Below are 26,624 nucleotides of genomic sequence, written 5' to 3'. Positions count from 1 at the left end.
TCAGAGTTCGTCGTCATCTTCGCTCACTGCGATGTCTAGCTCTTTTGTCTTGCGTTCGGCGCTCTCTGTGACAAACTCCCTCTGCTGCTCTCAGCTCTCGTAGCTCCCCTGCAGCGCTCCAGGTGAAGCATGCGGCGGTTCCTGAGCAGGCGGCGCGGGAATGGGTTCATGTCGCTGAAGGCGATGCTCGTCAGCCTCCTGCAGGAAACAGCGGCATGAAACCCTCTTCAGCACACGACGGGATGAAAGAAACAGTGAAGGAAAGCACAACCTGATACGACTTTAACCTCTAGGCATCAGTTTAAAAAAGTCACAAAATGTCCAAAACACAACAGAAACATATTGACTCTGCCAAGACACACAACTGCAATGTTACACACATCATTATCAGTCATCTCAAATCTGTACGTTTTTCTCTTCAGGACCACATTCACTCCGTCACTCAGTCTGTAAAGCTTAAAAACACTGATTCTAGTGCATCAATATAAAAAAATTTAAAAAGCACTTGACAATTAAAACTGTTGGGACAAAACTACTGAAAAAAAACTGTAGGGTTCCGGTTCCACCTCCGTCAGAAGATGGCAGCATAGAGAGAGGTCTCCCCCGTCGACATAACTTTAAAATGTCCTGTAAACCTGCAAATTAAACCCACCAAGTAATAAAATCTTTTGAATAACAGGACAACAATGAAACGAGAGAAAAAAGAAAAAAAAAAAAAGTAAAGCTGAACTAAATGAAACAGACAAAGACTCATGAGCCACGGAATGCTATGCTAGCAGAAAGCAGAAATCTAACGAAAAGGTCAAGGATCACATGGGGAGAATCTGACAAGAAGTCCAAGAATTCCGAAAAGAAAACAACCGCCAGCTAGAGAATATTAAAGATGAAATTAACAAGACAAACCGGAGAATCAAAGAAGCGGAAAGTTGGATCGATGCCGCGGAAAATAGACAACAACTGAACAGGTACAGAGACACGCCAATAGTCCAGGCCCGACATGCAGAAAAGCTAATTGACCAAGAGGGAAGAGCGAGGCGAGATAACATCCGAATGTACAACGTTCCAGAGGGTGAGGAAGACAACTCAATGATAACTTTTGTGGATAAAGTCCTCAGAGACAAACTAGACATTCAATGAAAGAGCACACAGAGCGTTAGCCCTGAAACCAATGGCGGCAGGTAAACCCAGATCAATCGTGATTAGATTTCACCACTATAAAGCACAGAAGAAGTCCTGCGCAAAGCCTGGGAAAAGGAGATACTGCTTAATAGTCAGAGGATTTATTTTGATCATAATTATCCTGCAGCGATATTGAACAAACAAAAGGAGTACAATGAAGTAAAAACGAGTGCTGATGGTGAAGAGGATCCTATTCCAGACCCCTACCGGCCACACTGAGGTTCACCACACGATCAGCGAAACTACGAAAGACATGAAGGGACGAGGCTTCCCGATGAGATGGTCCCCACCAGAAGATCCAGGGGAGCTACGAAAGACATGAAGGGACGAGGGCTTCCCGATGAAGATGGTCCCCCACCAGAAGATCCAGGGGAGCTACGAAAGACATGAAGGGACGAGGCTTCCCGATGAAGATGGTCCCCACCAGAAGATCCAGGGGAGCTACGAAAGACATGAAGGGACGAGGCTTCCCGATGAAGATGGTCCCCCACCAGAAGATCCAGGGGAGCCACGAAAGACATGAAGGGACGAGGCTTCCCGATGAAGATGGTCCCCACCAGAAGATCCAGGGGAGCTACGAAAGACATGAAGGGACGAGGCTTCCCGATGAAGATGGTCCCCCACCAGAAGATCCAGGGGAGCTACGAAAGACATGAAGGGACGAGGCTTCCTGATGAAGATGGTCCCCCACCAAAAGATCTAGTGGAGCTACTGAAGACATGAAGGAACGAGGCTTCCCGGTGAAGGTCCTCCTCCACAACACGGTCTCACGGGGATTCGTGAAACTGTCACGTCAGTTTTTGTTTCGGTTTCGTGCGCACCAACACGATGTCGTCATGTTTTTCGTGCCGCTCACCACGAGCGAAACCCGCTGTGGTAATCACATCTGAAAGTGGTTTATACCGGCGGATTCATGACGATCTAAGCTGTCCATCGGCATTTGCGGCCGCCGCCGCGGCCGCCATTGCGGCCGCCAGACATCCGGCCGCTGTTCAACCAGTGTGTAATACTGGATTCTGCAAAAACAAACACTGAATGCAGAATACTGGACAAAGGAATTCTCTACAGATATTTCTTTTCAGCTAAATCTTAACACAATTAATGTATTAACTCATTTATGTGTGTATGCATGTATTTATTTAGTACCGTTAACACATCAGAGTTCTGAGTGAGTTTTTCTTTAGATAGGCAAAGGCCATTTATTGATCACATATAGGCTATTAAATAATTGTTTGTTAAAAACTAAAAGGCATTTAAATAAAACTTAGGAATTTATTGAGTCACTAAAATACTGTAGAGTCTACGGCCACATTAGTCTGACTATAATCATCCTCTGGTAGATTCACAACCATGTACTGTAGGAAATCCAGCTGATCTCATCATGATGTCTCTTACCAAAGGGACTTCAGGAGATGATTAGATGATGATAAACTGTGACCTGCTGGTTGGTTCTCTCTGTTCTCATGTTTCTTACATGTTGGTCTCCTGATGCTGCCTTACAGCTAGTCTATGAGCAACAGAAAACACAGTTTGTACCATTACCAGAGGTTCCAGTCTTCCCACTCACGTCTGTACATTGCAAACTTTTTTTCTTCTTAGGACGTGGTGGAGTTTTGGTTGTAGACATTTTTAAAGACGTGGGAGCAGCAGCGTCTGTAACCAGGAAACCTGTGAAGGACCGGACAGGACCTGACAGAAGTCTGAGGTCTATCTGCTGGACTTCGCATCGGATCCTCCCTACATAGGTCCTACGAAGTTTAAACTGGCTGCCCTTAATATTTCCTCTATTTAATTTTGTTCATTATACAGTTTTGATGAGTGTCTGACAGACGTGCTTGGGACATTTATGAAAATACAGAACAATTTGAAAGAAAAAGAACATAAATCAGAGAAAGATATTAAAGCTCTGAGTTGGTGTGCATACGACTCAAACTTCCCACCAAATAAATTAGATCCCAGATTTAAATTGTGGGTTCAAAAAAGGTATAACATCATTGAGTGGCATCATACAGAAAAATGAAATGATGAGTTTTCCATCACTAAAAGTTCTCTCTAGAAAAGGAAGATTTCTACATTTATCTTCAACTGAGGAACTATCACAGCCAAAATATCAACAGGAGGAGTAACAGAAGACAGCAAACCCTTCATCCAGCTGTTTATAAAAGCATACAAATCAGAAATAAAGAGAAACATCACATCACAACTGCACAAAAGTCTTCATAGTTCTAACAACTACTCAACAAGATACATGAAGGATAAATGGGAAAAAGGAGGAGGTCTAACAATAATGGCTGAAGAGTGGCAAAACATCTGCCAACTGCAATGGAAGAGCACAAAATCTCACTTATGGGAAGAATTCTGCTGGAGAAATGTGGCTTGTTTTGTTCTTTTATTACTCCTAGCCATAAGGCACACTATACAAACAGGAACTGCCACACTGCACATCATTTCCACATATTCTGCACAAAAATGAACCGTTATTGGAAAGAAGCACATAAAGCCATAGAAACAATTCTCAATACTTATCTAATTTACCTTTTGATTTTAAAATCATGTATTTGGGATATATTTCTCCAGAGGTCAAAACATAAATAGATATCTACTCAGTATATTACTTAGCCTAGCCGCGCTTGACCCATGTTCTGACGGCACAAGGGTCTAAGGCCGCTCGACAGGGAGGGAGGCGGGCTAAAAGGTTGTCTATCAAATCACTCTGCAGCAATTGGGTAGGTATACAACCAATCAGCGCAACGAATAGGCTGACGGAGTTCCGAGAGCGCCGGCGGATTGTGGCTAAGTCCCATTAGCTTCCCAACCAGCGGAGCCAACTGGTGTATTAAGGATTTGCCATATCCCGTCGGCATAAGTCCAAATACGTCTTTCTTCTCAATGAAACACTTCAGTGCTGTCCTTTGTTTATCTTTCAAGTTGAATTTTAGCTTCAAATCTTTAAGGGCTGTGGCCAAAGCCGAGTCCAAAGATAACTGTTTATTGTGCGCCGGTTGTTTCTGTCAGAATCGTCGCGCCTCTGTCGTCACTTAGTTACGCCCGCCTTCTGACTCTACACTTCATGGTGATTGGTCCGGCCAGTTTTAGGAGAATCCAGCCTCGAGCCTTATGGAGGGTAACTAGACCCACCCTGGCAGAGAATTAAATTCGTTGCCGTGGGTTGTCTAGCGCGGCTAGGCTAGATATTACTAGCTGCAGAGAAAAAAAGCAATAACAAAGCCATGGTTGACACAAGAAGAACCGACAACAAATAACTGGATAGACATAACCACGGACATTTATGGGATGGAAAGAACGACCTTTAAACCTGAAGATGGATTCCTTTGGATGGGTGAGATATGTGAGGCCTTTGAGACCTGGTTTTGGTGGGATGACTGCAGGAACATGGACTTAAATCCTTTAATTGAAGGAAATGTTTCTGTGTTTTATCGATTTATTCATCGATTCTTTACTTTGAAATCCTGTATGCCGAGGCAATAATGAACTGCTGTAAATGTTGTTGGTTTTTACATCTACTCTCTGGATATATATAGTTTGTGTATATCCGTCTAACTTTTGAGATGTTGTTAAAATTTAACTTCTTTCAATAAAAAGAGAATTAAAAAAAAGAAAAAAAAGTCACAAAAATAATATATGTTCATTTTATTTAACATCTGTCCTGATCATAACTACAGAAAATCCCTACAAAATATTCACAATATTGATAAATATTCAAGATTTTAAGCTTTTAAATCAGTGGTGTCAAACTCAGTTCCTGGAGGGCCACTATCCTGCATGTTCTAGATGTTTCCCTCTTCAACACACCTGATTCAAATGATCAGGCTCGTTATCAGGCTTCTGCTGAGCTTAATGATGAGCTGATTATTTGAATCAGGTGTGTTGGAAGAGGGAAACATCTAAAACATGCAGGATAGTGGCCCTCCAGGAACTGAGTTTGACACCCCTGCTTTAAATGGAACTTTTTTCATGAAGAAAATACAAAAAGTGAGTTATTCATTTCCATACTCAATGCTGAGAGAATTTTTTGCTATCGTAGTCTGGAGCAAGATTAGCATCATGATCTCATTAACAAACACTCTGCATGGTCATAGTCTGGGATATGTGGATGATTAACAACACAGAACACTTTGATTTTGGCGCCGAGTCCGATTTTCTTTTTAAACTCACTTAGGACCTTGAAAAATATTGAACATGAGTATTTTTTTTTCACTTTCACTGAGGGCTTTTCTTAAAGGAACGCTTCATGGTCTGGACAGGTGAGTGTGTACCTGCTGTTGGAGATGGTCTTTGTGAAGAAGCGCAGGTACTGGTAGATCTCAACGCTGTCGTGGATCTTCAGGATGTCGTCCTCTTTGTATTTGAACAGAGCCAGAGCGTACCTGAAGATCACCTGAAGCACAAAGATCACCACTGAGACTTAAGTGCTCCAAACATTACACTACAACACCAGAGTAGATTATTTTAGGATGGAAAACACAGCGGGTCAGTGTGAGCCTACTTTGCCATCATGGTGCGTTCATGTGATTCCTGTAATCTTTAAACGGTGTGTTTAGGCGTGGTCTGTATTTCTGTTGTGGTGTGTTTCAGGTGTTGTTTATATTAGTGTCACGGTGCATTCAGGTGTTGTCTGTTTTTCCATCATGGCGTATTCAGGTCTTGTATGTATTTCTGTTGTGGTGCATTCAGGTGTTGTCTTTTTTCAACCGTCACGTGTTTAGGTGATGTCTGTATGGCTGCTGTGGTGCATTCAGGTGTTATTTGTACTGGTGTCAAGGTGCATTCAGGTGTTGTCTGTTTTTCCGTCGTGGTGTGTTCGGGTGTTTGGTACCTTGGTGCCTTCGTACAGAAAAGCGTCCCACAGCGGCAGCAGGATGTCGCTCGGCAGACTCTCCACAAACACCACCAGAAACCAGTTGAAGGTGATGAGCGACACGTCGATGCTGTGATCCTCAAAGTGAGCCATCAGTCGGGGAAGCTTCTCCGCCATGAAGTCCTTCAGCACCCGCTGATCCGCCTGAGCCCAGACAAGCCTCGTCAGTCACACCTTCTGCAGCGCCAACAACGCTGATGTGTGTTTGTGCTAACCTGAGAGGCCACCAGGTTCTTGGTGTAGTAGTCCTGAGGCATGATGGCTTCCACCACGGTCACCAGACACCAGAAGGCGTCCTCCTCACTCTGGAGGACCAGCAGAGCGATGGCCGCCAACCTGAGAGACACACCATCACACACCACATGACCACGTGTGATAGAACGACACAGGCATCGAGCCACGATCTGCAGCAATAAACATATAAATATGTACCTAGAAATATAAATACTCGTTATAAAAATAGAACTTCCAATTTAAATACTAACACTAAGGCCCTACAATGTTAGTAAATATATTCACTTATCTCTTAATTAATCACTAAGCCTACGTAATTAAGAATGTACAAAATGATCACTTATATACTGTGCTTAACATGTTTATCAGACCACCACCCAGTGGAAGGTGTTTGCCCCCGCTGCCCTAAATTAACAGTATTGTTGATTACAAAAATATTTTTGTATGTTTCTGTAATGATTCATGCACCACTTGCAGCTCTTTAATCAAAATGATATCTTTAATGTAAAATTAAATCATTGTTGTATCCACAGATTTTCAAATTTACTGTTTGACAAAAAGCACAAAAAACAGTGAAGTACATGACTATTTTTGATTGAGACGCCAGATGACTGAGACTTTGTGAGCCTCTCCCTTGAACGGCATCATGTGCTGCTGTTTGAGACCTTTTAGCTCCTTCACAATGAAGTCAGGTTCTGTTTAGGGATGTCTAGGTTCAACAAGCCTGGCAGTGATCATACGTGGGAGTAGAAGATGAAACTAAACCCAACTGTGAACTGAATTTAGTTATCTGGCAGATTGGCAGCTAAGGGGGCAATTACTTTTTCACATAGAGAAACATGGACTGGACGGATTATTCCTTTAAACAATAAAATCATCCTATAAAAACTGCAATTTGTGTTTTATGGGTTTTCGTTGACTTACATTAAAATTAGTTTGATGATATGAAATGACAAAGATAAAAAAACAGAAGCTTTCTGTAGGAGAGCAAATCCTCTTGCAGAGCGCTGTATATCCAGGCTAAAGGCCCTTCAATGGAATTAATGCTGAAGATTTTCTGGACTAAATTACATATTCATGTTTAGATTGGACAGTATTACATATTGTAAAAATGTACAATACTAATTTAAATATTGAGGCCAAAGGCCTTTCAATATTATCAATAATGCACATTTTCTGAATTAAATAAGAATGTAATTACAACACATTTTCAATAAAACACCAATCCCCCTGACTAATTCAATATGAAGGTTAAAGAGTCAACACAAATAATGTAGTCGTGGTGCGTTCAGGTGTTGCTGTATGTTGTGTGTGTCCTGTACCTGTTGAGCCCCTGGCAGTAGCCAATGGCAGGGTTCTGCCAGGAGAAGGCCAACAGGACACGGCGGAGCTGTTGGAGGGCGGGGCTGGACGGTGAAGAGAAGTGCTGATTGGTTGTCAGGGTCCGGTGGAGGTCCAGCTGGATTTGTCTGGAGGCCGGGTGAGGAGAAGTTCTGCTCTTCTCACACAGCTGGAAACACAGCAGCTGGATTACTAACAGGAGCATGTGATAGGAGCCAAGTGGAGACAGGTAAGGACAGGTGTGGACAGGTACAGACAGGTGTGTACAATTATGGACAGGTGTGGACAGGTACGGACAGGTGTGGACAGGTGTGGACGGACAGGTGTGGACAGGTGTGGACGGACAGGTGTGGACAGGTACAGACAGGTGTGTACAATTATGGACAGGTGTGGACAGGTACAGACAGGTGTGTACAATTATGGACAGGTGTGGACAGGTGTGGACAGGTACAGACAGGTGTGTACAATTATGGACAGGTGTGGACAGGTGTTGACAGGTGTGGACAGGTACAGACAGGTGTGGACAGGTGTGGACAGGTGTGGACAGGTACAGACAGGTGTGGACAGGTGTGGACAGGTACAGACCGGTGTGGACAGGTACAGACCGGTGTGGACAGGTACAGACCGGTGTGGACAGGTACAGACCGGTGTGGACAGGTACAGACAGGTGTGGACAGGTGGTCTTGTACCTGCTGGTATCGCTGTGGGTGGTGCTCTCTGATGGACCTGGTTCTGGCTCGGACCATCCAGCGCCACACTCTCTGCCGGTACTCCCGTGGAACGCCTCCTCGCAGCAGAACTTTGAGCTCGGGTGACGGACAGAGGTCGTGTTCTGACCTCCCGGCCAGGTAGTGAGCCCAGCGGCTCAGCAGGGGGCGCTCCACAGCGTTCTGCAGGGAAACACACTGTCAGCACAGGAGCGGATCTTCTTCTGCCTCCTCTGAAGCTGATCGATGTTATTGATCTGCCAGCTGATCTGATGGGACAGATCAGATACAGTCCCATGGAAAGAAAACCATCAGAACTGAAAGGATGATCGGTTAATTAAAGGAAACTTCAGTTTATTTCAGCCTGTTGAATCTCAGCACATTTCAATCGGAATTATTGGGAAAAATTTCAAGAGATCTGGACAAATTCTGTTTCATTCTGGAATAATATGGATTATTTTTTTCAGACATTTTCTTTTGCCATCTTTGGACAAATTCAGAGTCATTGTGGACAATTTTTGAGTGATTTTAGACAGTTTGTAAACAGGTTTATGTAATTTTGGAAAATTTTTCAGTGTCTTCAAATCTGAAGCTTGATTCTGTTCTTCAGTTACAGCAAACCAACCGTCAAAGGTTCAGACCAAACAAAGATGAGCTGAGAAGTCTGTAGTGACGCTCAGCCCTGAGCAGTGTCTGCAGACGCTCCTCAGACTGTCGGTAATCTCCTGTATCCAGCCGGAGATGTGGCTATCCTAACTGGGCCTTCCTAAAGTCCACCAAGGGAAGGAAAGATAGGGAGTCAACTACCACCAGGGAAGACCCAGACAAGAAAAGAAAGAACATTGTTGTCCCTTATGTTGGAGGCCTCTCCGAAAAACTGAGGATTTTTTCCAAACATGACATCCCGGTTCATTTCAGACCTGAAAATACACTTAGACAAAGACTGGTTCACCCAAAGGACAAAACACCAAGACACAGACTCAACAATGTAGTTTATGCAGTTTAGTGCAGTGAGGACTGCCCAGATCTTTACATTGGTGAGACCAAGCAGCCTCTACACAGACACATGGCCCAACACAGAAGAGCTTCAGCTGTCCATTTACATTTACAGGAGAAAGGCCACTCCTTCCAGGACTCAGATGTACATATTCTAGACAGAGAGGACAGATGGTTTAAGAGAGGAGTGAAAGAGGCCAGTTATGTTCATCTTGAGTAACCCACTCTGAGCAGAGGAGGAGGCCTCAGACACCATCTCTCAGCAACATACAAAGCTGCCTTAAGAACTCTCCCAGAAGAGGTAATCACTCTTCACAGCTTTCCCCAGGTGAGCCTAACGACTCACATGATGATGAGTCATAGGTAGGAGGCTACTCAGTGGGCCGTTAAATCAACGACTCTCACCAGGCCCCCCTCTATTAGCATATTAATACAGGTTGTGCAGAATTATTAGGCAAATGAGTATTTTGACCACATCATCCTCTTTATGCATGTTGTCCTACTCCAAGTGGTATAGGCTTGAAAGCCTCCTACCAATTAAGCATATCAGGTGATGTGCATCTCTGTAATGAGAAGAGGTGTGGTCTAATGACATCAACACCCTATATCAGGTGTGCATAATTATTAGGCAACTGCCTTTCCTTTGGGAAAATGGGTCAGAAGAGCGATTTGACAGACTCCAAAAAATCAAAAATAGTGAAATGTCTTGCAGAGGGATGCAGCACTCTTAAAACTGCCAACCTTTTGAGGCGTGATCATCGAACAATCAAGTGTTTCACTCAAAATAGTCAACAGGGTCGCAAGAAGCGTGTTGAAAAAACAAGGCGCAAGATAACTGCCCATGAACTGAGGAAAATCAAGCGTGAAACTGCCAAGATGCCATTTGCCACCAGTTTTGCCATATTTCAGAGCTGCAACATGACTGGAGTGTCAAAAAGCACAAGGTGTGCAATACTCAGGGACACGGCCAAGGTAAGGAAGGCTGAAAAACGACCACCACTGAACAAGACACACAAGATAAAACGTCAAGACTGGGCCAAGAAATATCATAAGACTGATTTTTCTAAGGTTTTATGGACTGATGAAATGAGAGTGAGTCTTGATGGGCCCATGGCTGGATCAGTAAAGGGCAGAGAGCTCCACTCCGACTCAGACGCCAGCAAGGTGGAGGTGGGGTACTGGTATGGGCTGGTATCATCGAAGATGAGCTTGTGGGACCTTTTCGGGTTGAGGATGGAGTCAAGGTCAACTCCCAGTCCTACTGCCAGTTTCTGGAAGACACCTTCTTCAAGCAGTGGTACAGGAAGAAGTCAGCATCGTTCAAGAAAAACATGATTTTCATGCAGGACAATGCTCCATCACACGCATCCAAGTCCTCCACTGCGTGGCTGGCCAGAAAAGGTCTAAAAGAAGAAAAAATAATGACATGGCCTCCTTGTTTACCTGATCTGAACCCCATAGAGAACCTGTGGTCCCTCATCAAATGTGAGATCTACAGGGAGGGAAAACAGTACGCCTCTGTGAACAGAGTCTGGGAGGCTGTGGTTGCTGCTGCACGCAATGTTGATCGTGAACAGATCAAGACACTGACAGAATCTATGGATGGCAGACTTTTGAGTGTCCTCGCAAAGAAAGGTGGCTATATTGGTCACTGATTTGTTGTTATCCCCCGCCTCCACGAATATGGAGTAAGAACAGTCTCATAATTCACAAATGCACACAGAAGAATTCACAAATCAGACGCGTCCAATATTTTCATCTGTGTGTAATAATGAACCCGCAAATGTGAGTCGCGCTGTGTACGTTGAAGCCGTGTATAGAGAACGGATGGATGAATATTTGTTGTTTGTCGGACAAATGTGTTTATATTATCCGCTGTGGTAATCACATCTGAAAGTGGTTTATACCGGCGGATTCATGAGAATCTAAGCTTTCCATCGGTGTATAATGTTTATATAATCGCGTTTGCAGACTTCGGACATTCTTTAAATTCCTATGCAAATTAGTAAGTGTACCGCCGGCGGTACACTGAAGTTTAACGGGTTAAAAATGCTCGAGTTTGCGCTGCAAACTCCCAGTGCAAACTATATACTCCCAGTCCCGCTTGACTTCTTGCTCTGCTTTTGCCTCCAGCATAAGCCCCGCCCACAAAAAACGTCACAATGTTTGTAAACAAATAAAGGGTCTATTGTCCCCATCAGACGCCATGGTCTCTCCGACGGGCAGCTTTACTCTTCAGCCCAATGACACGGTGAAGTATAACGCTGTGCGGACGCGTTCATATGATTGGCTGAACAGTACACCCACCCCCACGTGGGGTGAGTTTTTGTGATTGGCTGAAAGGAGGGAGACATCTGATTGGCTACAGAAACTTCCGTGTTGAAAAAAATGCATTTGTGGATCGAGCTGACGGCAGAGCAGTCTCAAAAAAGATTCACACACAAAAGCAGTTTGTGAATGCAGAAATACATTTGTGAACTTTCTTAATTTATTTGTGGATTGCAGTTTACATTTGTGAATTCTTCTGTGTGCATTTGTGGATTATGAGACTGTTCTAACTCCATACACGAACTGGAAAAGGGGGATATAGGTTTGGCCTCCGTCCGTCCGAGATGAAGGGGACAGCTTTTATCGAAAACTATTACAACTAGGATTACGAAATTCAGTGTGTAGCTTCACACCATGGACACCTTGATCAAATTCGAAAATGAGACCTGTGCGATAATATTTAACAGAGTTATGGCCCTTGATCACTATCTTGGATATAGACTCATAGACATCACATGTAGCGGGGGATATTGATGACCATGTCGTCTTGTTGTTTTGTTTTTGAATGCCAGAAATGTATATTTGTAAATTTTGAGTTGTTATATTGGTTTCCCTGGTGAAAATAAATAAGTAAAATGGGTATATTTGTTTTTTGTTAATTTGCCTAATAATTATGCACAATAATAGTCACCTGCACACACAGATATCCTCCTAAGATACTAAAACTAAAAAAGCCCCACTCCAAGTTCCAAAAATATTCAGCTTTGATATTTATGAGTCTTTTGTGTTCATTGAGAACATAGTTGTTGTTCAATAATAAAATTAATCCTCAAAAATACAACTTGCCTAATAATTCTGCACACCCTGTACCTCATTGGATTCAACACCTGTTGTTAAAAGATTTCTTTAGTCTTTCAGTCGATACCATCAGCCTTAGCCCCACCTTCACCTCTAGTGGTTAAGTACCTGGGACTCTCCAAACTAGTTTTTAGAACTGAAGAAGCCGCTCGAATGAGAGGCGAAACGTCTTCAAGATCACAAAAAGTCCAGTTGCCTGAACTAAACCCTTGACCTTCAACTCAGGACAACATTTAGTTCTAGCAGCTGCTGTGAGACAAAGCATTTTTAATATCTCTAACAGGACAGACTGACATGTCACCTGGTTCCACCCTGAGGTTCTCACCTGGTGCAGCAGATTGTGGGAGCGGATCTCCAGCGCCTGGATCTTCGCTAGCAGCTTCATGTCTTCCACCTCGTAGTCTGGGATGATCTTGAAGCCATACTCGTCGTGATCCCTGAGGACACAGAGGAGGTTTTACTGTCTCCACCTGCTGCCATGTCATGGCTGAGGTGTTCTGCTTTCACTGTGTTCTTCTGTTACATTTGAACTGAATCAATGTTTTCGGTGGTTTCATGTTTTTGATGCAGTTCTAAATTGTCTGTAGGTGTAAATGTCAGTGTGATTGTTTTTTCTGATGACCTGTCCAGGTGTCTCCTGCCTTCACCCTCTGTCAGCTAGGATAGACTCCACCCCCCATGACCTACAGAGGATTCAGTGTACAGATGATGGATGGATGGATGTTTTTGATGCTGTGTCTTAATTCACCAATCCGGAGTAGCACTTCCTAATTTTGTTGTATTTTGCACAACACAATGGCTGTCAAGGATTTCTAGTCTCTTTTATTACAACAAAACAAGTCACATGCTTAACCCTCTAAACTCCAAGCAGTATTTGTCTCATTTTCCTCACTGTGGGCTCGTTTTTTTTTCCATAGCACAATAAAGTCTTTCCCCTCTGTGGAAACACAGAGAGAACACAGAAATGTCCTCCGTGCAGAACGATGCAGTTACAATCACATACACTGTAAAAAATAAAATACCAAGGCTTGTTGTTTGCTCATTTATTTTACAAAAACGTTCAGCCTTGTGTTGTTGTGGTGTTCTGTGCCTTGCATGTCTTATTTTGTGTCTTGTTTTGGGTATTTTATGTTTTGTGTCTCTTTGTAGTCGTTTTGTCTCCGTATACCACAGATATTTAACCGTATCCATGTTTTTCCCTTTTTATAGCCTCTCCTACTCATCACACTAACTTTAGAAAGCTGTTTCACCATGGTGGATGTATCTTCTAACAGTCTGCTGACAAGCTGCTTTGTAAGTGAGATTTTCATGTAATTTTGGACAAATCTGAGGTCATGTTGTGCAGCTTTTTGTCATTTATCGGGTTTGTTTGCTTCCCCACTAAGGCCTACGACAGTAAAGTGTGAATCATGCAGGACAGCAGCTAGATGTTCCTGTTCTTGTGTTTCTGCTGCTGCTCAGGTGTTCCTACCTGTCCGTGCTGAGCTTGGTGACGCTCTTTAGCTCTCCTCTCAGAGCGTCCTCGATCATCTTCTGAACGGCCTCTTGCTGCGCCGGATCCAGAGATTTGGCCTCCTGCAGCTTCCGCAGGACGCCCAGGTATCGGCTTTCAGCCTGGCAATTTGTGGCCTCCAGGTACGCACACTGCAGCCAATCAGAGCGCAGGGCACAAAGATTTCAGCCAATCAGAGGGCAGAATACAGAGATGTAGCAAATCGGAGAGCAGGAGGGAGAGGACTCACCTTGACCAGCAGACTCTTTTCCTGCTCCGAGCTTTTCCTCCACAGCTTTGTCAGCTGGTGGATCTCCGAGTTCAGAAACTTGTTCTGAGTCTTGTAGGCCTCGATGTCGTCCTGAACACAGTCAGAGATTTAATGTTCATCTAACGCTCTGAATGTTTTCAAAGAATAAACATGTTGAACTGAAGCTTGCCGAGCGGCTCAGTCACCGAGCTACTGAGACAACTCCATGTTCAAAGGATGATCAGTGAATGTGAACCCTGAAAACAGTCAAATCTGACAAACCAACACAGAAAAACGATCACCGCTAACAAATACAGCTGTGGACAGATAGCTTCTCATTAATGTGCTGAACCCCAAAGCCTGCTACTAAAAGAATTATCTTTCAAAAACAAACTGTATACAGAGAAAGAATGATCAGATTTTAACTTTCCCATGGTCCTTGAACGTACCATCTGTGACACAGGGTTCCATCTGAGCCTGAACTTGTGATACTTCATCAAAATCCAATCATTTAACACCACCGTTCAGACGTTTGGGGTCACTTTGAAATGTCCTTATTTATCAAAGAAAATCAGTTTTCTCAATGAAGATCACATCAAATGAATGATAAATCGAGTGCAGACATAGTTAATGTGGTAAATGACTATTGTAGCTGCAAACAGCTGATTTTTAATGGAATATCTCCATAGGGGTACAGAGGAACATTTCCAGCAACCATCACTCCTGTGTTCTAATGCTACATTGTGTTAGCTAATGGTGCTGAAAGGCTCATTGATGATTAGAAAACCCTTGTTCAGTTATGTTAGCACATGGATAAAAGTGGGAGTTTTCATGGGAAACATGAAATTGCCTTGACTCCAAATGTTTGAACAGCAGTGTATATTTTTAGTGTATTTTTACCTGATTTCACTATATTTTTATTATATTTTTACTGTATTTTTATATATTTTACTAAATTTTTACAATGTGTTTTATTGTATTTGCTATATTTTTTGTTTTTCTCTAGTTTTATTATATTTTTTACAAATTTTTTTCGGCATTTTGTCTTATATTTTTACTACTTTTTGCCCATATTTTTTGACTATATTTTTATTACATTTTATTGTATTTTTACTATATTTTTACTGTATTTTGTATTTTTACTATATTTTCACTATTTTTGCTGTATTGACTACATTTTTACTGTATTTTTTACTGTACTGTAAGTATATCTTTATTGCATTTTTCTATATTTTTTCTGTATTTCTCTGTATTTTTTCTATAATTTTACTGTACTTTCATTATATTTTTTTCCACTGTTGGGCAAAAGTTCAGAGTCATTTAGAAACGTTCTTATTTTTTAAAGAAAAGCTTTTTTTTTTAATGAAGATGACATAAATTCAGTCTAGACGTTGTTAATATTGTAAATGACTTTTCTAGCTGGAAATTGATGATCAGAAAACCCTTATGCAGTTATGTTAGCACATGAACAAAAGTGTTTGTTTTCATGGAAAACATGAAACTGTCTGGGTGACCTTAAACTTTTGAACGGTAGTACATGTGTCTGTAGAAAGAATGTAACTTCCAACATCTTGCTCCTCTGTTCGCTGTTTTAGAGTCATCCAGTATTTATTTAAGACCCAGTATGTTTGATTTTCCTCTCATGAACATTTTGGACGACTTATGAGGCATTCTGAGTTCTTGTTTTCAATGGTTCTGGAAATAGTGCAGCGGTTAATTGCATATTTCATAAGAATCCTTCAAATGGTGACACAAGCATGAAATTCTCCACAAATATGCTTTAATGTCTTCTCTTTTAGAAAAGGGTCCTGGCCACGCCAAAAATTCAAGATATGACCAGACAGTTGGGGTTCGATTCCAGGTGTGAGTGAGTGATATATGCATAGGGTGGCATAGCTCAGTGGGTAGATATAGAGTTCCCAGCAGCACTGAGTGATGGTGGAAGGCTGTATGCATGTCAGAAGTCTCAGCTGGCCTCCATCCTAGAGAGTCATGTTGCATCAGCAGACAATGCACCAGAGACAGATGTGCTGATAGTGGATGGGTCTGCTTTGGTCCATGCCTTGCCACCAAAGAAAGGAAAGGCTATGCACTCCTGGATTTCCTGCCAGTGATTCATTCATGTAGTAGAAGACATACGTCTACGCATCTAGTGTTTGATGTGTACAACAAATCAAGTCTCAAAGCTGAGACCAGAGCACAGCGTGGTCAGACGCAAGGTGACAGACAAGAACACTATCCCATCCAACTGGCGCAACTTCCTCAGACACGAGGACAACAAGACTGAGTTGTTCGAGTTCTTGGCAGACAGGGTTGCCCAAATGTCTGCAGAAAACATGGTCATTGTTATCAAGAGGTCTGCTGTCCTCAGCACTCATGAAGCTGATTTGGAAGGACGGGACAAGTGCACTCATGAGGAGGCTGACAGTCGCATCTTTGTGCATGCAAGTTATGCCTCAGCACATGGGAGCAAAAGCATCACAGTCAAATCCTGTTGCTTTCTTTTCAATGCAGTTCAATGCAATAACTTTTTTGTTGTTGTTGGATATCTTCGCTGATTGCGCATAATAGAACAACATTTTCTTCTCTTCTTTATTTTCTCTGGGGCTGGAGCCAGGTTCGCCTGGTTTGGTGGCCCCATGATAACTGGGCTGTGCCCAGTGCCACTGCTGGTCTGTGGCTGGATACGGAGCAGGCAGAGCTGGGCTCTCCTAGCTCCGATAGTTTAGGTTGGACTTGGAGGTCTTCTTTGTTTAAATCTTGAATGATATGGTAGATTGTGGGGAAACAGTTCATGATCACAATCCCATGATTTAAAGTTCATTTAAATGGAAAAAGCATGTTTATTTCAACAGATATATGGTCTCGGTGTGATATTGCCAGATACTGATGGTGGCCATCTTGAAAAAAAGTCGCCATCTTGAATTTTCACGTGGCCAGGACCCTAATCTGAAAGAGTATATCCAGGAGGGTATCTGTGCAAAATTTCATGCTTGTGTCACCATTTGAAGGATTTTTTAGTTATCTGCTCCACTAAAAGGTTTAGGACATTTCTGACACATTTCCAGTCACTTTGACGATGTTTTTGATTGTTTCGGTCAAAGTTGTGTCGTTGAGGAAATGACTGATCCGTCTGCATCCATCACTCCTGATCTCATTCATCTCATCCTGCATTCTTCTGTCACTGATGCAGCGACTGCAGGTGTCAAAAAAGCAGCAGCTCTTCCTCTGCAGGGACTATCACTACACTTATAATAACACTTCACCTTGAGGTTGTCCATCTCCTGCTGAAGCTGTCTGAAGGTCTGAGAGTCCAGACTGGTGCCAGATGGTGAAGCAGAGCGTCGCGGCTCGGACAGACAGGCGGTCACCTGGTCTGACAGCTTTATGATGACCTGAAACAGATGCAGTGAGTCCAGCTGCCACCGGCCTGCAGCGTCAGTCCAACAAGCTGCGTCTTTACTACTTCACACATGCTTTTATTGTCTGTAGCATCCGGTCATGTGAACCCTGAACCTCCTGAAGCTCACAGGCAGCAACGAGGAGACGCAGCGACCCAGAGTCAGTCTGAGCACTTCTCAAGTTATTCTGGACACATCTAGTCTCAATTTAAAGAGGTCATGAGGTATTTAGGACAGCTTTAAGTCATTAAGGACAAATGATGAGTCATTTAGGATCAATCAATTATTTCAGGCCATTTTTGAAAAGTGATTTGTAAGGTTTTTTTCAAATGTTGAGTAATTATAGACACATTTTCATTCATCTAGGACAAATTAGTGTATTCTTGAACATATTTTGGACATAATATGAGCTCTATGGACACAACTTTTGGGATTTTGTAAAAATTTTCTGTCTTTTTTGAGTCATTTTGGACAAATTTCTACTCATTTCAGACAACCAGTCTTTATACTGAAATGACTTGGGAGCGTCCTCAGGATCCACCATCACATTTAGCTTCAGGAGGTCACACATGTAAAAATCTGACATAAGAACGAGACCTGAGAAGGAACGTGAAGCTGTGTGAAGCAGTAAAAGCAGTAAACTTCATCCTCACCTCCTTCTTGGCGTTGTTCTTCTCCGTCAGCATCCGGACATTGTCCTGCAGCTCAGCCAGTTGTAGGTCTCTCTGAGCCAGGCTCCTCCTGGCCGCCTCTGCCTCCATGTTGGCCTCATCCAGACGACCTCGCAGGTCGGCCGCCTGCCGCTCGCGGTGGCGCAGCAGCTCCAGGCGCTCCTGCTCGCCCTCCTCGGCCAAAAACTCTGCGCAGGTTCGCTTCTCCAGCTGAGCCGCCTCCAGGGCTTTGTGGAGGATCCACACCAGCTCCTAGACAGGACACAGGACACCGTGACTGCTCTAAGCTCTTCTTCTTCTCTTAGGACTGTGATTCTGTGTCTGATCAGTGGTCCATCACCTTCTGAGCTTTGACCTCCTCCATCAGCATCTGTTTGTCCTGCTGCAGACGCTCAGAGGACGACGTGTCTCTGCGGAGGGCGGCCATGGTGGACGTGCTGCGAGCCTTTGTCCTCCTGCTGGGACCGTCCAGGAGCGACGGAGACTCCCTGCCTTCCACTGGACCCACCTGATTTGCTGGATCAGCCAATGGGAGGGCAGGGGGCGGGGCCAGAGGCTCGGTGGGAATACTGGCAGCTGGAGGGGAGGACATGACGTTAAGAGATTAAAATATGAAACACAAGTCACAAAATACACGACTGAGCAGCACAAAACAGACAGAACAAAGACTAGTTAAGACAGACAAGTCTAGTCCAGTTAAGGTCCACACTCGGAGTCCCAGACTGAGAGGACCAGGTCCTAGTCCTTACAGAGAGTCACAAACACGTCAGGACCAGATCCTAGTCCTTACAGAGAGTCACAAACACGTCAGGACCAGATCCTAGTCCTTACAGAGAGTCACAAACACGTCAGGACCAGGTCCTAGTCCTTACAGAGAGTCACAAACACGTCAGGACCAGGTCCTAGTCCTTACAGAGAGTCACAAACACGTCAGGAACAGGTCCTAGTCCTTACAGAGAGTCACAAACACGTCAGGACCAGATCCTAGTCCTTACAGAGAGTCACAAACACGTCAGGACCAGATCCTAGTCCTTACAGAGAGTCACAAACACGTCAGGACCAGATCCTAGTTCTTACAGAGAGTCACAAACACGTCAGGACCAGGTCCTAGTCCTTACAGAGAGTCACAAACACGTCAGGACCAGGTCCTAGTTCTTACAGTGTAGTACCTTGTAGCACCGTGTAGTACTGCATTGTACTGTGTAGTACCGTATAGTATCGTGTAGTACCGTGTAGTACTGCATTGTACTGTGTAGTACCGTGTAGTACCGTGTAGTACTGCATTGTACTGTGTAGTACCGTGTAGTACCGTGTAGTACCGTATAGTATCGTGTAGTACCGTGTAGTACTGCATTGCACTGTGTAGTACCTTGTAGCACCGTGTAGCACCGTGTAGTACCTTGTGTACTGGCCGTGCTGCTGCTGTCTGCAGTGTTTGGGGGAATCCACGGTGGAGCTTCTACATGGAACACACTCTGGCTCCACTCCTGAGATGTCCTCTTTCTCAGACTGTGGACTGAGTTTCTGCTCACAAACAACAAGCGTGAGAAACGGACAGTTGAACAACAAGAAGCAGATCAGACTCCTGGTTTTAGGTGGAAACACTCACTGGATCTCGATGAGCGGATGTTTGATGGACACGTTGGATAGCGGCGTCCGTGTCGGCAGGTGTGCCGCCTCCTCCCCTACCAGACCCAACGGACTCTTCAGCACAGGCAGGAAGTCATCTGCACACAAAACCACAATCAGTCCACAGGAGAGTCCAGAAACCTTCTCACAACACATGTCACATCTACTACTGTTTCAGAACCATTAAACAGGCTGTACGACACTAAACACTACTAGAATACTACTACACAGTATACTACTGCTGTATTCTGAAATCTGTGAACAGCATTTATACAAACAGTGTGTGAGACTGTTTTAAGGAACAGTCAGATATCTGTAATATTTGTATGATTGGTGCAGGACAGTAGTTACTCTGTCTGTACTGTTAGTACGGCTGTTCTACATACTGAAGAATACTGCATAGTACTGTGTATTACTGGTGTATTACTGTGCAGTACTGAGGAATACTCTGTAGTATTTTGTAGTACTGTGAAGTAATGTGTAATATTGTGCAGTACTGTAGTATATAATATTTGTGTCATTTTACATTTTTATCTCGCTTTATTTGTATCTCTAGTATGTATTTTAAATATCTTACCCACTTCACGTATCATTAAAATTATTATTTGTTATTGTAAATTAGGACTGGGATTACTATTTATTCTTTATTTAAAACTAAGCCTCAAAAACTGGCATAGTAACGGACTCCAGTCCAGCTTAAAGTTCTCCTACAAATCACTGAGCTGGAATCCAGCAGCACCAGTTAGCTGCATCACCTGTTCGCTTTCCAGGCTCCATGTGACGGATAATCCTGCTGGAATTCAGAGGACTATGGCCAGAGCAACAACTCAGAAGAATCCCTCTGAAGCCCTAAACCAGCCAGTAGGTCCAACAGCCATCCCCTCTGCAGCCTGTAGGAGGCGCTAACAGCTCTACACACCGTCAGAACTCCTGTCGTAACACTACGACGACTGACGCTGCTGCACAAGTCGAGACAGGAGCAGAATACCTGAGAACCAGGTGAGCTGCTTCGACGGCAGAACAAGAGTGAGTCTGACAAACAGCCGATTACGTCCCACACAGCAGCATGCACAGTTTAACGCCTGCCTTCGTTTATTCACACTTTTTATAGTCTTACTTTCTATCATCAGAATTCTTACTGACAGGAAACCTGTCCTGAAAAACAACATCAACAAAAAAACAAATCTGAACTGACTCCTCCAAGGAGTGTCTGTTGGCTGATTTCTCTTCAGTGTTTCCTCTTGTTTGGCCGCCTGCAGCTTATCTGCTGTCAGAATCAGATCATGATGAAACAGACCTCCCACCTCCAGCATCACATACAGCTCACAACAACTTCTGCTTCCACACTCATTAATTTATACCTGCATGAAACGTGGATGTGACACTGACAAAACCTGAAACAGGCTAAGACACTGAAAAGTACTTGCAGTAGATTAAACTAGAGTGGTCGTGGGTGGAGGTGTGGGTACTGTTCCCTGAAGTCAGTCCAACAACAGGAAGTGATTGTGAGCTCCACAGAGTGACATCAAAGAGCGCCTTAAACGCATCACATCCTGCCTTGCCTCATTAAACACAGTACAGGGCAGTACAAAGTCTGCTCCTCTGCTTCCCCCTCCACTCCCAAACAGCCCTGTGATCAGTGCAGATAAGTAAAGCTCAGCAAAAAAATTTAATTAAATTGCAATTTTACTTACTTCTCCTTTATTAAAAAAAGTTCTGCATTTTGGAAGCATGCAAAAAATCCATGAAATTGCAAAAACAGACTGCAGATTTACAGGCTGAATGTAAAGCACAATTCAGAAATGTGTGATTCCCTTTCAAATTTAGGATATTGTTAGAATAAATTTGCAATTCTATCATAATTTGACAAACGTGCCCATTGGACTGAAACGTTGCTTCCTCCGGCCAAAATCCAAGATGGCAGCCAGGTCTACTCCTTGTCTGTGACGTCTAAACTCTTACTGTCCGATGTCTTTCTACGTCGTAGATTTTAGGTAAAACTGCTCTTGACATTGGGTTAGTAAGGGGTTCTTTCGTTTTCCACTCTGAGAACTCAGACAAACTGAATCTAAAGGAGCTCATCACCCCTGGGCCTTTTAAAAACCGCATGAAAGCTAGCAGCTATGCATCACACGTGTTGTTGTTGTAATATAAATTCTTAATCCTGCTGCTTCTATCCAACACGTATTTTATATACTTTGTTGTGGGAGTTGGTGCTGTCTGTTTTAATTGGTGCAGTTTTAATGTTCTTTGCCAGGCTTGCCTTGAAAGAGAGGACATTGTATCTGAATGGGGCCGACCGGGTTAAATAAAGGCTAAATAATTTTTTAAAAATTACATTTCATTTAAAAGACAAAATGGTTACATTCTCACCTTGTCAATATATTTTAATCTTTGATACAGCTCTTGCCAATTAACACAAACAAGTGTTGGTTCAGCAATGTTATACAGATTTAGGGACAAACACTATCGCCTGTAAATCCATAAGTCCTCACAATAAAATGCATGAATATAGAGTATATGGCCAAAAGTATTTGGACAACCTTTGGGACCAATACACATCAATCACATAAGCTGAAAAATTTCACTGTCCACATACTGATGACCGCATAATGTATTTGTTTCGGAGAATTCAGCACATTCCTGTACATGTTGAACTGTTTGCATAAGCAGCATATGGCCAGAAGTATGTGGACATCTTTCAGCTGAGCTACAACACAGAGCTGTCCACATACGTTTGGCCAAATAGTGTATTTGTCACAGAGAAATTAGCACATTTCAGTATGTGTTAAGATGTCTACTGGTAAAAATATGTCTCCAAAAGTATGCAGACACTCATCACCGTGTTCTCTATACACGTAATGCTTAGTTGTCCACATACTTTTAGGTATAAATCCTCCTAATCCAATTAGATGTTTTAGAGAAGTGGAATAAGTGATAAAGTATGTAGACCAAATGTGGGTATTCTATATTCATAATGAGCAAAAACATTCCATTTTTGGCCAACAAGCTCTCAGTGAATTAGTTATTCTGCTTTGTTCGGTGCTTGTGGGTCATTATTGTTAGCTTATGCAAAGCTGGGATTTAATGAGCTCACAACACTCAGGTACTAATCAGACTGATGAGGGTGTAGCAGCTCAGTCCTGTAGAAACACCACCCCAACCCAAATACAAAACCAAGGGCGGTTTCTGGCTGAAGACTTTCTGAAATAAGACAAAGCATGACTGTTAGAATGCTGCTAATCCAAGCAGAAGATGCTGTTTCTCTAGCAAAAATAAAACATGAAACATTTTGTTAAACCCAAATGAGCGTGTGTTGTCAGAGATTCCCTCATTCGACTCATTCGCATGACTCTGTGTTTCAGAGAACAGTGAGTCAGTCTGAGCCGCTCTTAACTGGAGGAAGGATTTCCCAACTTCCCTGGGGGGTGTCGGGCAAACCACAGGACGCACCCACATCCAAAACATTAGCAACCAAAATTAAAAACAAGAGAAAAGGCAAGGAGACGCAATTAGATAAATCTGCCAGACTTCACAGTTCCACACTGAAACTAGCAGACAGAAAACTGATAGTATGAAGTGAACTCACCAGCTAACCTTGTAAACCCTCAACTGACCAGTTAAACCATCAACAGACCAGTTAAACCATCATCTGACCAGTTAAACCATCAACAGACCAGTTAAACCATCATCAGACCAGTTAAACCATCATCTGACCAGTTAAACCATCAACAGACCAGTTAAACCATCATCTGACCAGTTAAACCATCAACAGACCAGTTAAACCATCATCAGACCAGTTAAACCATCATCAGACCGGTTAAACCATCAACAGACCGGTTAAACCATCATCTGACCGGTTAAACCATCAACAGACCAGTTAAACCATCATCAGACCAGTTAAACCATCAACAGACCAGTTAAACCATCATCAGACCAGTTAAACCATCAACAGACCAGTTAAACCATCATCAGACCAGTTAAACCATCATCAGACCAGTTAAACCATCAACAGACCAGTTAAACCATCAACAGACCAGTTAAACCATCAACAGACCGGTTAAACCATCATCTGACCGGTTACACCATCATCTGACCGGTTAAACCATCAACAGACCGGTTAAACCATCATCAGACCAGTTAAACCATCAACAGACCAGTTAAACCATCATCAGACCAGTTAAACCATCATCAGACCAGTTAAACCATCATCAGACCAGTTAAACCATCAACAGACCAGTTAAACCATCATCAGACCAGTTAAACCATCAACAGACCAGTTAAACCATCAACAGACCAGTTAAACCATCATCTGACCGGTTAAACCATCAACAGACCGGTTAAACCATCATCAGACCAGTTAAACCATCATCAGACCAGTGAAACCATCAACAGACCGGTTAAACCATCATCTGACCGGTTAAACCATCAACAGACCAGTTAAACCATCAACAGACCAGTTAAACCATCAACAGACCAGTTAAACCATCATCAGACCAGTTAAACCATCAACAGACCGGTTAAACCATCATCAGACCAGTTAAACCATCATCTGACCGGTTAAACCATCAACAGACCGGTTAAACCATCATCTGACCGGTTAAACCATCAACAGACCAGTTAAACCATCATCAGACCAGTTAAACCATCATCAGACCAGTTAAACCATCAACAGACCAGTTAAACCATCAACAGACCAGTTAAACCATCATCTTGTGATAAAATAATTTGTCTTAAATGGTTTTTATGAGGAGAAATAAAGCTTTGGTATTTTCTGACTGTGCATCCTACATCTTTGGTTTTAAATAAAGTTTTATTCTGTTTACATCCTCCTGAGACTCAAACAACACAAACAACAGAATATATAAAGCTAAATTCATATAAACAGGATAAACTCTTCCAGCTGTGTCACTAACTGGTTCTGTAGCTGCAGCTGCCGGTGGACGCTGGTTTCTCACCTGTAGCGTTGTTGTTGTTTGTTGTGTCTGAGCTGGTCCGTCGGTGCTGCCAGCGCTTCACCTGCAGCTGCTGAAGCCAGTAGAGCATCAGCTCCTGGGTCACGGCCTGGAGAACCGGGGCAGATGAAGGAGGATGTTAAAGTTGATTCAGAACCAAAGTCTGAACAGGAAACTCCAGCAGATCTGTGGCAGCCCTACCTTGAGGACGAAGGTGCGTTCAGGGGTCTTGATGTGGAAGGTGCCCTTCTCGGCCTTCAGTGGGTAGGTGAAGGTGGCACCGCTGAGCTCCACTCGGCCAAGCGGGGTCACATCCTGCGGCGTGCGGTAGTAGAACAGCTGGTTCTTCTTCTCCTCGTAGGTGAACCAGCGCTGCTTCCAGGCCCTCAGTGGTCCCCCCTGCTTCTGCAGATACCCACACAGTCTGGGCTCACCTGAAGAAGGAACTGCCAGGTCAGGGTGCACCTGGGTCACAGAATGCCTCCATGGTGAGGGGCGGAGTCAGCGGGGCCGGAGATACGGTGGGAGGACACAGGTGGGTCTGCAGGTCTGCAGAAGGAGGAGCCTGCTGGGTGTTCAGGTGAGGAGAGTCCTGGTGGTCCTGATCCCTCTCATGTGCAGCTGAAGTCAGGTTCTCTGTAGGTGCATCCTGGAGGTTCTGCAGGTCTTTGGACTTGGAGACATGGAACTTGAGCTCCTTCTGGATTTGTTTATCAAGTGTTGAACTGAGAGCAGTTGATCCTTCGATGGAGGAGGAGGACGAGGGTCTCTTCAGGCTCTGGGTCTGGAAGACAAAGGTCCTCTGGTCTGGTGGATCCTGGGACTGACCTGGTTGTTGTTTGTGTTTGGTCCAAGAGGAATTCCTGGGTTCTTCTGGTGTCCACAAAGATGATCTGATTGTAGTAATTTTAGAGAACCTCTCAATTTTGTTGCCCTGCAGGAACAGGATCTAGTTTATTTTGATCTAGTTTAGTTGGAGAAACACTTTCTGGTTCTGGTTGATCTGGATTTGGCTTATCTTCTGAAGAAGTTGAATCTGGTGTGTTTAGTTTCTTTGTTTCAGGAAAGTTTTCTGCTTTCTGGGAATCCTTGTGGTTGGTTTGTTTGGTGAGATCTGGCTGGTCTGGTTTCTCTTCAGAATGTTGACTATCTGATGGACTCTGGTGGTCCTCAGACGATGGACTCTGGTGGTCCTCAGACGATGGACTCTGGTGGTCCTCAGACGATGGACTCTGGTGGTCCTCAGACGATGGACTCTGGTGGTTCTCTGATGATGGACTCTGGTGGTCCTCAGACGATGGACTCCGGTGGTCCTCAGACGATGGACTCCGGTGGTCCTCAGACGATGGACTCCGGTGGTCCTCAGACGATGGACTCCGGTGGTCCTCAGACGATGGACTCTGGTGGTTCTGTGACTTGGACAGACTGCTTGACTCGCAGCTCTCTTGGTCTTCGTCCTGAGACTCTGAGACTCGGCCGTCTGGTTGCAGCATTGCCTCGTCAGCTGGGGCAGGAAATGAGCGAGACGAGGCAGCGCTGGGATTTCCTGCGAGCCGCTTCCCTCCATCCTGCTAAAAACAGAAAACAGAGAGCAGGAGAATGACGGAGAGAAAGGAACTGGAACAATGTGTGAGACATTTCAGACGGCTGAAGTTTGATGTGGATGAAGATGCTGGGACAGTTTAGCACTGAAACACTCTGTGGACACGCTGAGACGTTTGGAGAAATGTCCAACCACAGTTTTCTACATGATTTAAGGTTTGT

At 43.7% G+C, this 26,624-nt stretch overlaps 1 protein-coding gene across 1 annotated transcript; it reads right to left on the bottom strand.

Moving 5' to 3' along the window:
• On the bottom strand, positions 1–25,307 carry tbc1d2 (TBC1 domain family, member 2). Its single transcript, XM_051954064.1, is given in 17 exon segments — positions 1–92; positions 95–198; positions 5,457–5,578; positions 6,017–6,202; positions 6,274–6,394; positions 7,615–7,802; positions 8,323–8,523; positions 12,788–12,899; positions 13,934–14,106; positions 14,205–14,315; positions 17,471–17,599; positions 18,259–18,528; positions 18,617–18,852; positions 19,676–19,800; positions 19,886–20,003; positions 24,864–24,969; positions 25,062–25,307. Coding segments are annotated over 16 exon segments (2,376 nt in total). The 5' UTR covers positions 24,952–24,969; positions 25,062–25,307.
• Between the last annotated feature and the right edge of the window lie 1,317 nt (positions 25,308–26,624).

This window comes from Acanthochromis polyacanthus, chromosome 10 (genome assembly GCF_021347895.1).
Source record: "Acanthochromis polyacanthus isolate Apoly-LR-REF ecotype Palm Island chromosome 10, KAUST_Apoly_ChrSc, whole genome shotgun sequence".
NCBI classification, from domain to species: Eukaryota; Metazoa; Chordata; class Actinopteri; family Pomacentridae; genus Acanthochromis; species Acanthochromis polyacanthus.
Note: the sequence above shows the minus strand (reverse complement) of the source record. Positions and strands in the feature narration are given on the sequence as shown.